This window comes from Amborella trichopoda, chromosome 3 (assembly GCF_054954075.1).
Source record: "Amborella trichopoda isolate Santa Cruz 75 chromosome 3, AtrichopodaSantaCruz75HAP2 v2.0, whole genome shotgun sequence".
In the NCBI taxonomy this organism is placed as follows: Eukaryota; Viridiplantae; Streptophyta; class Magnoliopsida; order Amborellales; family Amborellaceae; genus Amborella; species Amborella trichopoda.
In genome coordinates this window covers 53737610-53751455 of record NC_142338.1, presented here as the reverse complement: position 1 = coordinate 53751455, position 13846 = coordinate 53737610, and the positions used below count along the sequence as shown (strand labels likewise).

General features: G+C 35.3%; 1 protein-coding gene and 1 long non-coding RNA gene across 2 annotated transcripts; one reads left to right on the top strand and one right to left on the bottom strand.

Moving 5' to 3' along the window:
- The first annotated feature begins 6682 nt into the window (after nt 1–6682).
- Nucleotides 6683–12533, top strand: LOC148782968 (uncharacterized). Its single transcript, XR_016051717.1, has 2 exons — nt 6683–7475; nt 10861–12533. It is a non-coding gene; the product is annotated as an uncharacterized LOC148782968 (long non-coding RNA).
- LOC148782969 (putative acetyltransferase At3g50280) lies at nt 10793–12411 on the bottom strand. Its single transcript, XM_088861364.1, has 2 exons — nt 11868–12411; nt 10793–11735 (listed from the first exon to the last, which is right to left on the bottom strand). Exons 1-2 carry the CDS (start codon nt 12363–12365, stop codon nt 11199–11201), a joined length of 1035 nt encoding a protein of 344 aa, XP_088717490.1. The 5' UTR covers nt 12366–12411; the 3' UTR covers nt 10793–11198.
- Nucleotides 12534–13846: the final 1313 nt, after the last annotated feature.

Sequence of the window (13846 nt, the reverse complement as noted above, 5' to 3'; positions counted from 1 at the left end):
TATATCGTCAAGCACATTCCTGTATCAGCAAATATTGTTTGCTTAGGATGGTCCCCGAAGAACCACACTCCCACTGAGTTTAGGTTCCACTATATGATTTTATTTTACAAGCACTCATAAGGCATTTAAAGGCCACATAACCCCAATATCTCTCACTTGGCATTTGAAGGCCTTACATTCTCACTTTCTCTCATTCCCATCTCTCTCTCCCAATTATAATATCTCTTAAGCATTTTACTTATTCTCTCAATACATTAATCATGACTTTCGCCATCAATCCTTTCACAAAAGGATTTATAGAGGCAATATATTTTTCTCTTTGCTGCTCGGATCTCATCCCAAAAAGTGGATGTAACTCATCTTTCACATAGCATCACGAATCATAGACATGTTGTCTCATAAGACCATCACGTACCCTAATAGCATGGAGTCGTATGTTTATGGGATCAAAAGAATTCTTCAAATAAGTTGTTCCCTTTTGTAGCCATACAACCAGCACCACACATTTGGGTTCCATAGGTGAAGAACATTATAATCTATTGTTTCATCTGGCACGTCAACTACTAACAGGTGCTCCCACTGTAATATTTAATTTATCTCGATCTCGATCTTTCTCAATCTCACCTCATTCCTCAGGTGATAAAAACATGGTTTTATATGCTTGGAGTTCTTATGGAATCGTGGCTCTTTTGACACACATATCACCGCCGTGCTATCGTAGAAAATTCTTACTGCTTCATAATGCACGAGATGAAAGTCAAGTCGATTAAGGAATTTCTTAATCCATACGGCCTCCTCGATCACTAAACAACACACCACGTACTCAATTTCGTCACATCCTGCCTGTTTTTTTTATTTCCAAAAAACTGTACCCCCCCAAGCATGAACACATATCCAGATGTAGATTTCACATGTTTTGGATCCGTGAGATAGCTTGCACCTGTATATCTGAATATCTAAGCAGTTAAAAAAACATGGGACTGTAGCAGCTTCCACTCAATTATTGCACATACAATATATACATTATCAACATTCTTATGCAAATATCATGAGGTAGCATATCAAGTTTCATATAATATGTAATTCAATGCCCGTTGGTTTCACAATATGTAAAAACCTTCATGAATCACAAAGGTTCAACCATACTAGACATCTTGGTAGTAAATTCATACAAACAAAGTTATCTAATCAACACAATATGTGTCAATGAAGTCTAGCATGATGGCATTCCTACAGCATTTCTTATGGTTCAAAGTCTTAGGTAATCGAAGATTCTAAATAACTAGAAACATGGGTCAAGGCCTATAGGTATTTAAAAACAAACAATGCATGATAGTTTTTCTCCTACTTTTATAAATACCTCCAAGACACAATGTTTTTCTTTTTAATAAAAAAAATTGACCCGATATGTACATTCACAAGCAATGGTTATATAGTAATATGACAGTTTAAAATAATTTTCATAAAGACTTAATGGACCTTGCAAGATTATGTGGTTTTCTCAAAACCATATTCATAGACTTAGACTTTTTTCAAATCATCCAATTTAATTTTAAAATACATGTTTAGCCTTCATAAATCATTTTACCGCATTCACCTTTAATTTCCTACCAAGTCAAGTTCATAGCCACAAAAACAAATCATCTATACCATCTTATAACTTTATCCAAAATAGCGCATGTGTAACAATCCTAAAATTTCAAAAAAAAAAAAAAAAAGGGGGGAAATGATGCTTTTAATAAGTAATGGTCTGATTGAGTATGATGGTCCTTGGGGACCATCACTATTTTCAAAACTTTTGCTTTGGATTAACTTTTGCTTTGCCTTTACTTTTTTTTCCTTTGCCTGCTTTTGCTTCCTGCTGCTTGCAGCTGGCAGCGTCCTTTAGCGGATGTGGTTTTCGTACGATAAAAATCTGCTTTTAACGCGACACTTCAGGTATGAGGTAGAGCGTAATAAAACAATATAATAATACGTTATAAGAATTTAAATAGGGGATGTGAGCACTCCCACCCTAAAACAAAATTTTGAGATCTCTCTCTCTGGTCGAAACACAGTGAACTTCTCTCTCGAATCGAATTTTTTATCGGAAGCTCCCTCTCAAATAATTGTGGGTAAGTGACATCGTCTTCCTGAAAAATAGTCTATTTTTAATAAATAGTGATTTTTCCGTCTAGAATCTTTATTTTATCAGTTTTATGTGTAAGTGACCTCATTGTCTCGAAAAATACTCCATTCTTTTTAAAAATAAAATGAAATAATTATTTCTGCTTATTATCATGAATTTTAGGCGCGATAAATTTTATGCGCACGTGACCTCATTATCTTGAAAAATAATCTTTTTAATAAAAATTGTGATATTTTATCTATATTAGAAATTTTGAATGCTGTAAATTAGAAAAATAAATTTATTTATTTTTCTTGTCTACTGTTAGAAATAAATGTGATATTTCTGCTTTTAGTAATGATATTTCTTTCTACTGTTTTGAATATTTAGACATTGTAAAAATTCATGTGCAAATGACTGCCTTATTATTTAAAAATTGACATTTTTGCAATTGATTATAGTATTGTTGTGAAATGTTTATTTGTGAATTGATATTCCATAAATTGTGATAATTCTGTATTCTTGAATTTTTATAAGAGTTTTTCTATACATATTAAATTGGCAATTATGCTAGAATGCCTTTATAAACTGCTACCTTTCTAAATTTGAGCCCAAAATATTTGATTGGTTATTTTTAAAATGTTATCGAGAGTGACTGTTATTAATGGTTTAAGTGAAATTCATATTAATGGTTTCAGTGATATGTTGAGTACATGATATTGCTGCTTTTGAATGTTTAAAGAGATTTAGAAATAATTTAAGTATGCAAGTTGACTCATCTGGTTCGCCGGTGAGGTATAAGTGGACCTATCTGGGACTCCGGTAGGGATTAAGTGGACTCATCCGGTACGCCGGTGAGGTATAAGTGGACCTGCAGGGATTAAGTGGACCTATCTGGGACGCCGATAGGGATTAAGTGGACCCATCAGGATGCTGATGGGGTATATAGGTGACCTACTTGGGACGCCAGTAGGGTATTTTGTGAAATCCTTTGAATTATGTACTGCCGTTAAAAGTGTTATAAGCATTTCAATTACTCATTTTGGAAAATATTGATATCTTTCAATCATGATTATTTTTGTTAGTAGATCTCATTTTGGAAAATATTGATATCTTTCAATCATGATTATTTTTAGGGTTATGATGATCACTTACTGAGTAGCCAAACTCATCAAACTATGGTAAACATTTTTTCAGGATAACTGCAGATTCATTTTGAGTGATAGTCAAGATCAACCTTGGAAGATACTATTGTTGTACTAGCTTTCTTTACTTACTTTGTAAGACCTCGCCATTGTAAATTTGTCCTATCAATAGATATATATGTTTTGTCCGTCACATCTCAGGAATAATAGTATTGTAAATTCTTGGGGTGTGACAGCATGACTAAATAATGTCTATTAAAGCCTTGACAAAATACAACATTTTTTGCCATTATGGAGAATTTATCAAGAAATCATCATTACACGTAACACATCATATTATATACATTATTGAGAGGATGGTCACCAAGACTGAGTTTTATCAAAACACTCTCTTTGTACTTACATATTTGAATGAGTCACACACATCTCTCGTGTTTCATCCTTTGGGCTCAAAGCCCTTGATCAAATCACATCTCCATGTGTATCACTACCTTAAGTAGTTCAAACTCAAGTACAATGAGGCACAAAAACACAAGGTATTCAAAACTAGTTCTTTTAAATTTTTTAACACTTATCACTTAATGTTCATACACTCCATCAAAATCTCTATCAGAGAATATTTGGCGTCTCATTATAACTGCTATGAATAAACCCATAAAACCAATTTATCAATTGATGGTGTGAATGACCGGTTTCGAGAATGCATAATGTAACTCATAAAACATTTCATATCCATCCATAAAAAGCATAGAGTCAGCATGCTAAGCTATTGATGGTTAGAAACACTCTAATGTGTATTAAACTAAATAACGAGCCATTCTTTAGAGACCAGTAAGAATACAACATTCATACTAGCATTCACGAATACAGTTCTCTATAAACCCAATGAGAACCCCGAAATAAATACATAACTAGAAATCCTCAAGATTAATCAAATGCAGTCCTCGCTAGATAACCACTGGACCAATTCCCCAATTTACAAGGTACTTCATTTCCACTACATCCATTCAATAGAGGTACCAATAAAGAGGTACCAATAAAGAGGCCGAGCTTCCTTTTAGGTCAAGAGAGTAGATGAGTCGCTCCAAAAATTAGAGAAATCCATCCACGAATTCGAATCCTTCCCTGAATTTGCAGGAACAACAAAACAAAGAGGGAAAAGAAACAATTGATGATACATAGAGAGGGGTTCCACGTTAAAGGGACTGATGCGCAAGAAATTGAAGGGTTTTTATACAAGTCAATTGGAAGGACTGTGTTTTCCTCCGGGCTACGTTCTATTACGCGTGAAAATATTTTTGTGAAAGTATTTTCACGTTAAAGAACTCCCACGTTATTAGGCGCCGAAGGTTTTTCTCCCAACGTTAATTAGGCGCGAAAGTTAATTGGCGTAAAAAAATGTGCGAGGAGTATGGAACTAAGTGGTGTTAAAAAATTCTATAATGGAGTTTTTTTTTTTTTTTAAATGTAAAATTATTTTCACAAAAGTACTTTTACGTGTACTAAATGTACTCTAGATTTCACTATAATTTTGGAACGAATATAAAAAGATAATTGCCTCGTTCATGTAATATGATGTTACTAGGTACATGTGAAAGACTGGTCTTTTGCTAGAAGTAGTTGCTTTTGGTATCATCGGTTGAGCCCACTACTTAAAAAGCTAGTGGTTTCTGACCTAGATCATCTATTTAGATGAGAATCAATCAAAAGTCAAGAGCAAATCGGTTTTGGAATGGTATCGGTCTTCACTGAGTTTCTCTTATATTTTTGGTTTTTTTAGATCTCCTTAGCCAATAAACTTCATTTATTTCTTTATTTACATTTTTTAGATCAAATATGTGATTCGATACGGATCTATGCATAAACGATCCACCCCACGAATCTGGGTTTTGAAAAACTTAGTCGAGCTCAAGTGCTTTTGTAAAAAAATGTGTTTTTTTTGGAAAATACTATTATCATGGTCGAACCACTTTAAAAAGTCATCATGTTGGTCAAATTTAGTGATTTAGTCGAGTACTTCCTTAGTTGATCTGTTAAAAAAAAGTCAATGCCTTTGTTACGAAGTTAGAATCTTAAACAATTAGGACTTTAGGAGTATTTAAGTCACGCAACAGTTTATATAAGGATGAGGCCTGAAACAATCAATTAAAAGCATACCTCAAAAATTTACTAAAAGTGGTTGTTTTGATGTTGAAAAACCCTTAAATCAATCATCTCGACCTCAAGATGTATAAACGTAAAAAATATGGATTACGAGTCAAGGAAATAGTGCATCTTGTAATGCATTATTTTAGCCGTCAATTTTTAATATTTTCAAGTGCTTATAGATTCATTCAATCTACATTGTTTTTGAAGCTTTAAATTTTATAATTATATATGAAAATAAAATTTTAGGCCATCACAGAAATTTTTGGTTATGAAAATTCATCTTTCGATACAGTTTAAACGTACGCCTTAGTTTGATTGTTTAGAGCTTCAACCTTCTACAAACCATACCCTTTAAGTAATTCCGTTAAATATGAGTAGGCTAACTTACAAAAGTATATTTAAATAGTTTATGGAAATCGTAGAACTAAATAAATAAATATGTTTCATGTGTTAAGCAAAGAAAATTGAGTGGAGCGTCATTATTCAGTTTGGACCACCGAAGTTGATACCAATACTTAACACTTTCTCATTTTGGGTTCCAAACATAAAACAAGAGATTTTGGTGAAAAAGTATATTTCAGGTTTGCAATTCAGAATAAGTAAGGGTGTTTACATCAATCAAAATGCAGGAACTAATTTCAATGACATTTTGCGGTTTTTTTTTTTTTTTTCTTTGTTATTGGGGATAATTCAGCTATATTTGCTTTAGATATGGAAGACTTAGATGCAGTTAACTCCTTTCTTGCATGATGAACCAAAAGAATAAACTTTTATGACCTAACTTGAGGTTTTGTTGAGAAACGGTAATTTGTTTTGTGGGTTAAAGAACATTGTATGGGTTGAAGCAAGCATTAAGATGTTACCATAAATGATTTTATTCTTTTATGTTGAGCTTGAGTTTTAAAAAATATGAAACTGATCATTTCATTGTTATAGTGATAGTAGATTGATTATCTTGTTATTATATATTTATGACACAATTTTTCCCTTCCCAACTAAAAAGATATTGCAGCTCTTAAAACTCAGGCCAGGAAATTGAAACTGAACCATAAATTGAACTCTTAAGATGAATGTACTTCGAGACATGAAGAAAAATATCTCATATCAAAAGAATAATATGGCGAAGGTGTATCTGTGCTTCAACATTTAGAATTTGAAACTAGTTAGTAACTCATTTTTCTATTCACATTAAGTTGCTTTTGAAACAATAGTCTACGACTGAAGCAGAGAAGAAACCACAGCCTCTAGTATAATGTACTCTTGTAGGAAGCTCATGTTAGCTATGTTTACCGGGGTTGATATTGTACATAGACACACGATGAATCTTGGCCATGATCCCTAGACTATTGTGACCATGTTCCTTCGTTATTGAAAAGGAACATGTAATGTCGATATTTGTTACAATGAAATGGATTTCAAATTCACTGGTGATGTAAAATGCAAATTTTTCAATCGTCTTAGATGAAAGGATTACAACTTCTTGTGTTTTTTTTGTTGAGAAAATTATATCCGTATCCTTTTGATTAACTGTTATTGCTAAAATCCCTTTTCAGTTAGAAATATTACCCATTTTGAAAAATGTTGAAGTTTTTTTCTCAAATTACTCTTTAAGTTCGGATTTTTAAAATTCAAAGTTGTCAAGCACTTTAATTCGCCGCATATGTTGGCCCGAGGTTGTTATTGAGTTTGGCACCAACAAATTTGGGTTTTCAAAACGCAAGATCGTTCATGGAATCCAATTGACAACAGTAATAGGGAGAAACTGCTGGAAGCGGTGAAATTCGGAACACCCATTTCCCTTTTTTTTTGTGTTCATGGGGTGGGGTGTGCGGTGTGTGCCGTGTGCAGGAGTTTTCACTGAAACTGCTCTCTCCCTCTTCTCTAAACCCTGCACTTCTCTCTCTCTCTCCCCACTATTCTCCTCTCAGATATCTCTCTACCCTTGCGTGGACTCTCTCTCTCTCCCTCTCACACACCTCCGCCATTACTGTTCCGCCAAACTCCTCAACTCCTGAAAACCCTCTCTAGCTCATCTTCTTCTGGTTAGGAAAGCAACCTGGTAGCTGGAACTCGGGGTGAGTTTCTCCTGGATCTCTTGATACTTGTTTTTGCGGCAATGATGCCTTTTTTTCTTTTCCCTTTTATCTTTGCTGAATGTGTTTTTTGGATATGGATTTTTTACCAGTTATGTATGTATTATGGACACAGAATGCATATTTTTTTTTTTTTTTTGTGAATGCGTAATTTGTTTAGTTAGCAGCTGGATCTGGTACTTTTTTTAACCAATGCATTTTTTTTAATTAGTTCTTTTTTTTTTTTTTTTGGATTTCTTTGGAAAAGGTTGATTTTTTTTTTTTTTTTATTCATGGTTCAGAATTTTATAGAATCTTGTCCTTCTTGTCCTCTGCCATGGGCAAGAGATCTCTGTTTTTTTGGGTTCTTCATTTTTTTGTTAGTTTTTTAATTCAAATTTTCTAGATATTAAATTTCTTGTTTGTTTTTGTTTGGAATTTAAAGCTTGCAGTGAGTTAATAAGGGTTGTTTCTGAAAAAAAAAGATTATTTCAAAAGGGATGGATAAGGGTTCAGGGTATATGAGCAATAAGCTGTAAGAGAACTAGTATAGTTTTAGGCATTTAAGGAAACAACTGGTTCAAATGATGTCTCCACAAGTTCTTATTTGAAACTATTTTGTTAATTTGCTTGAGTGAGAAATTTGTAATGGTTTATTCTGCTGCCTCTGCAACTCTTTATTGTTAGTTTTGGTTGAATTGCTTGATTCTTATTGATGCATCATTAATAGATTGTTGGTGCATTCGATTACTGTTTCTTCAGTCATTAGATTAGCCACGATGTACGCTTCTGAGCTCTAGACTGTGATATATTGACATGGGCATTGTATTATTATATGCGGAGAACTTATTGGTTGAGCAAGTTAGATCACGAAGGGTTTATAGTTTTGAATGCGGTTTCTTGCATCGTTATATGCCTGGTAGTGCACTGATATGGAGTGCTTTGCAGCTGTTCTTAAGATCATATTCTTTTGTCTTTCATTGTTCTTCTATTATGAAAAATTTATCAGAAAATTTCTGATGGTATCGTATGTGGATCATGTTTTCACTATCAGTGTACAGAGGTGGACAAAGAGGTCCAACTCTGTTTTTTTTTACAGGTGTTATGCTCTATTTATGTAAATATTGGTAGCATTAGAGGGGGGTTCACACTTTTATGAAATGTCCAAGCACAATAAAGTATTATTTGAATTTATTTACATGTTTGGTATTATATTGGATGAATGGAAGGAACCTTATTTAATTACAAAATGTTATTAAAAAACTGCATTTCGCAATCATATCAATGAAATATATAATTAACGATATTATAGGTAGTTTCCAGCTTTCCCATTGCCAAACATGTGAAATTACCAGCAACACAATTTATCAAAAAGGGTTTCCAGCTTACACCCTACCAATTTTCACATGCATCCCAGAAGAATCCAAGTATTCTTCCAAGTAAGCATCAGGGTGACTCAATGAAAGTTATCAAACGCCACCATATGGATTCGAGGTTTGAAACCCAAAAGATGTTATTATCATCAACTTATTGTTATTGAAAGCCAATTGACGGTTTGAAACCTTGAAGTGGTAACCCCGAAGTTGTAAAATTTCGTTGTCTTTCAAAGGAACACAGGTTTTGGTAAACTTTGGATTTTTAAAATCCGAATTATTGGTATTTTGGTGACTAAAAAAGCTGAAAACAGTGACCTTAAAAAAGGGGAACTTAGTAATAACAATTAATTAACGGGGTATGGACGTAATTTTCTCTAATTTTTTTTCTTCAGGAGGTGGTATAGCTTGTTAGTTATCGATATTGTAGTTTATGGTGGCTTTGTCTTCCGAGTATATGCCACTTACTCATACATCTAAGAAATAAATTTAATTAGTTACTTGGAGAATTTTGAGTTTTGCAAGAAAACATACCGCTTCATTGTGATGGCTAGAGTGGGTATTTTTGGCAAAGAATCCAACTTTCCATGATACCACAAAGTTTATTAATATCCAATGTCACTATGTGATGTGTGGTTGAATATCGAAAAAAGTTGTTGCAGAGAATTCATACTAAAGACGATCTCGTGGATAAGTCGACTAAATCCATCAAGAAAGGGAAATTCGCTTGGTACGGAGCTTCCTTGATGCTTAAGGTTACTTAGAAACTAAGTGATTGACAAACAACAATTTGTAATTGAGTAACTGACAAGTAACAATGGTGAAGTAGCTCCTTCGTTATTGAAAAGGAACCTGTGATGCTGATCTTTGTTATAATGCGATGGATTTGAAATTTATCGGTTATGTAGATGCAAATTTTGTAGGCTACTTAGATAAAAGGTCTACTACTAGATATTTTTTTCTTCGGGAGGTGGTACAGTTTGTTAGTTATTGATGTTGCAATTCAATGGTGGCTTTGTCATCTACAAACATAGGTTGAGTATATACCACTTACTCATGCATCTAAAAAATCAATTTGACCGAGTCACTTTGGAGAATTTTGAGTTGTCCAAGAAAGTATACCGCTTTATTGTGATGGCTAGACTACGTTATTTTTGGTAAAGAATCCAACTTGTTTCCGTGAGAGCACGAAGCATATTGATATCTAATATCATCACTATGTGATGTGGTAAAATGTGGAAACTTTTTATTGCAGTAAATTTATACTAAGGACAATCCTGCAGATATGTTGACTAAAACCATTGAGAAAGGGAAATTCACTCGGTACAGAATTTCCTTGATGAGGTTACCTGAAAATTGAGTAATTGATGAACAACAATTTCTTCAGTAAAACTAATCAAAATTGAAACATGATTTCAAGTGAGAAAATGATAAAGTAAAGCCAAATTTCGTTCATTTCGGGAACTTAATATTATGAATAGCCACCAACTTTCCTTAATCCTTACACTATGGTGATTCTAGTTTGTGTGATTTGAATCCATGGTGGTGCGGAAAAGGTTAGGTGATCCTATGGGAGAGAAAACACTCTAAAAGTTGAAAGGAGGGGATAGAAATGGCCTCCTATGGATGTCTTTTAGGGTTTATATTAAGCTTGCTAATAAAAATAGAAAGTGTATGCATGCAAAGAAAAAATGGACAGGAGTTGTATTATAAATGAGTATAGAAAAGAAATTCTAGTTTCGGTTTTGTGTGAGAGCTTGTAAACCCTTGTTATCTAACCATGTAGGTCATGTGTTTGCTTTTGCTATGCTTTTGCTTTTGTGATTTTCTCAGAAAATTAAGGAGGTTATGTGTCCAAAATTAATGGTTGTTGCATTTCTAACCACCTGAACTTGGCTGACTTTGTTGGAGACCCATTGAGAACTGATTTCACAGGGTCCTTAAGGGTTAGTCAAGTAACTAATGCGAGTATGAGTCACACTCAGTTTTGATTAATTTTTTCCAACCATTTACAGCTCTGTAACTGCTTCAAGAAACTCTTGGTCTGATTCAAGGGCAGTCATGGACTGTGGGGCAAGACACAGTTCAATGTCTATGCTTCCTTCTCTTTCCCTCCCTTGGTAAGCATAGATTCTGCCATCAAACTTGTTCGCATTACCGCTGGGTACCACGAGGGGTGTCCCCCATCCAAAATCATTCTGATACATGGAGAATCTGGGTGAACCCCCAAACATAATACTGAAAGGGTCAAAGTCGCTAAAGTGATTTTGCCGGGGTGCTTTCATCCAAGCCTCGAGATGGGCTCGCACACTCACATTTGTATGTCCCAGAGTAGCCTGCTGCAGCAATGATGCTACCCAGCCAAATCCTGGCTGAGCAGCTCCCCTACTGTTGCACTCGCAACAATACCTTGGATGGAGTTGCCGAAGTAGTCAGGTGATAGAGGCGGTGATAACCTTGATCGGTTCCCGGCGGCCTGCCCACATTTGGTGGTCTGAGTTGTAGGGAGACCATGAGCCCGTGTCACAGCTCGCCACATGAGTGCTGTTAGAGACTGCAAAGAAGAGATCTTGCTGGATACATCCTCATCTATGTGCATGTTAGCCTTGTGCTTGAGCAATGCTATTGATCGGGTGCTAAAATGGAAAAATCTCTCAGTTAGGGGAGGTGGGGAGTATCTTTCAAGGGTATCCTCTGAAAGATGCATGGCAATGTGGCGATCCCTAAGAAACCAGGGCTCTAGTACTGGTGGCCGGGAGATCTTTAAAGAATTTCCGTCTCCCCTCGATATCTCTGCCCACGAGTTGAAGAAGTGCCAGAAGGAGCTACCATCGCCTACCGCGTGGTTCATGGAGCACCCGATGAACAAACCATCACTCAGCTCCGTAACCTGCTCATGGTTTAAAAGCCCATTGTTAGCAAATAAGGGATGACCAATACATATAAATTTTAGTGTCCAAACATGTTGAATTGCATGTAATAGAATCGCAGATGCAAATGCACAAACAGATATGCCAGATACCTGAACCGCTAGTAAGGGTAGCTTATGGCCATCGTGGCCAATGACACCGTCCAGGGCGAAGAAGGACTTCACATCGTCAGTGACATAAGGCGAAGCCACGATGTCACGCACTGTTAGATGGGTGGCCTTGGCATGGATGAAGGCCGCACCAGCGTCATTGCAGTGGATGTAGATGGAGCCATCAGTATGCGTGGCCAGACGCCCCGCGAGAGGGACGAAGTGAGCGAGGCAGTCAGCCAAGGAGACCTTGAGGCCGTCCAGCGCAGAGCTCAAAGAAGTGGGGGCTTGTCCCAAGAGGACACCTTTCTGGATATAGTGGACAGAGAGCATGGCCAGATCCCATGGTGTTAGGTCGTAACGCTCTACAGGGGAGGGTCGAGATGGGTAGACTGTGCAATTTGTGAGAGGAAAGCTAGAGGGGATGGGCGCCATGGCTTGTTGCAGGCTTGGTGATGTGAGTTCCATCTTATGTAAGAAGCGGGCTTGAGTCAGTCCCATTGTCTCAAGTTCGATGATTTGGTTTTGAGGGGGGGTTGTTTGACTTTGGGGTAGGTACAATGACTTGTTATTTTTTTTTAATAACGTTTTGTCTTGAAGAACAAGCCATTACTGTAGGATGCCAGCTAAGTAATATGAGTGCTTAATATGAAATTTTAGAGAGAAAAACTATCTCAAAAATATTTTAGAGAGAGGAACTATCTCAAATCTCAAGTTTTAGAGTGAAAAAATATCTTACAATTTTAAAAAGAGAAATTGTATCAAATTTTGGAGAGATAAACTACTTGAAAAATTAAGAGAGAGAAACTATTTTAATTTTTTTAAGAGAGAGAAACTATCTTAATTCTTCCTGTCCCAACTAAAAAAGATATTGCAGCTCTTAAACTAATTACTTGTAAAGAGTTATATGGAGAAGGCATTGTTGTGCTTCAACATGTAGAATTCGAAGCCAATTAGTAATCCATTTTTCTATGCACATTAAGTTGCCTTCAAATTAATATTTTCAGAGAAAACACAAAAATATCGAGTACCACATACTCTAGTTGGAGGTTCATGTTAGCTATGTTTACCAAGGTTGATATTGCACATAGATACGCAATGAATCTTGGTCATGATCCTTGGATGTAGTGAAGTAGATCCTTCATCATTGAAAAGGAACATGCAATGATGATATCTGTTACAATGAAATGGATTTGAAATTTATTGGTTATGTAGATGCATATTGCAATCTTTTCGGATAAAAGGATTACAACTCAATATTTTTTTTTTGAGAAAATTACATACATCCATACCCCTTTGTTTAATGGTTATTACTAAAACCCCTATCAAATAGAAATATTACCCTCGTACCCATTTTGAAAATGTTATGGTTTTTCCTCAAATTGCCCCAACTTTGGATTTTCAAAATCCAAAGTTGTCGAGCACTTCAATTCGCCCCATATATTGCTCCAAAGTTGTTATTGGGTTTTGCACCAACAAATTTCAGGTTTTTAAAAACCCAAGGCCCTCATTAGAATCCAATAGACAACACTAAAGGATTCCTGAAGTTGTTATTGGCATCAACTTATTGTTACTGGAATCCAATCCCCAACAATAAAATTTTGAAGTTTGAAATCCAGAAGTTGCAAAAATTTTATTGTCTTTCAAAGGAACGTAATGGGTTTTGGTAAACTTTGGATTTTTAAAATCCAAATTATGGGTATTTTGGCGACTTTGAAAAAAAGCCGTAGAAAAAGAGTATGATTGTAATAACGTTAAAAAGGTGAAACTTAGTAACAGCAATTAATTAAATGGGTATGGGCATAAATTTCTCTATTTTTTTTATTTGGGAGGTGGTACAGTTTGTTAGTTACCGATATCGTAGTTTATGGTCGCTTTGTCTTCTACAGGTATATGCTCACTTGCTCTTACATCTAAGTAATCAATTTGTCTGAGTTACTTGGAGTAATTGAGTTATACAAGAAAGGGTACCGCTTCAGTGA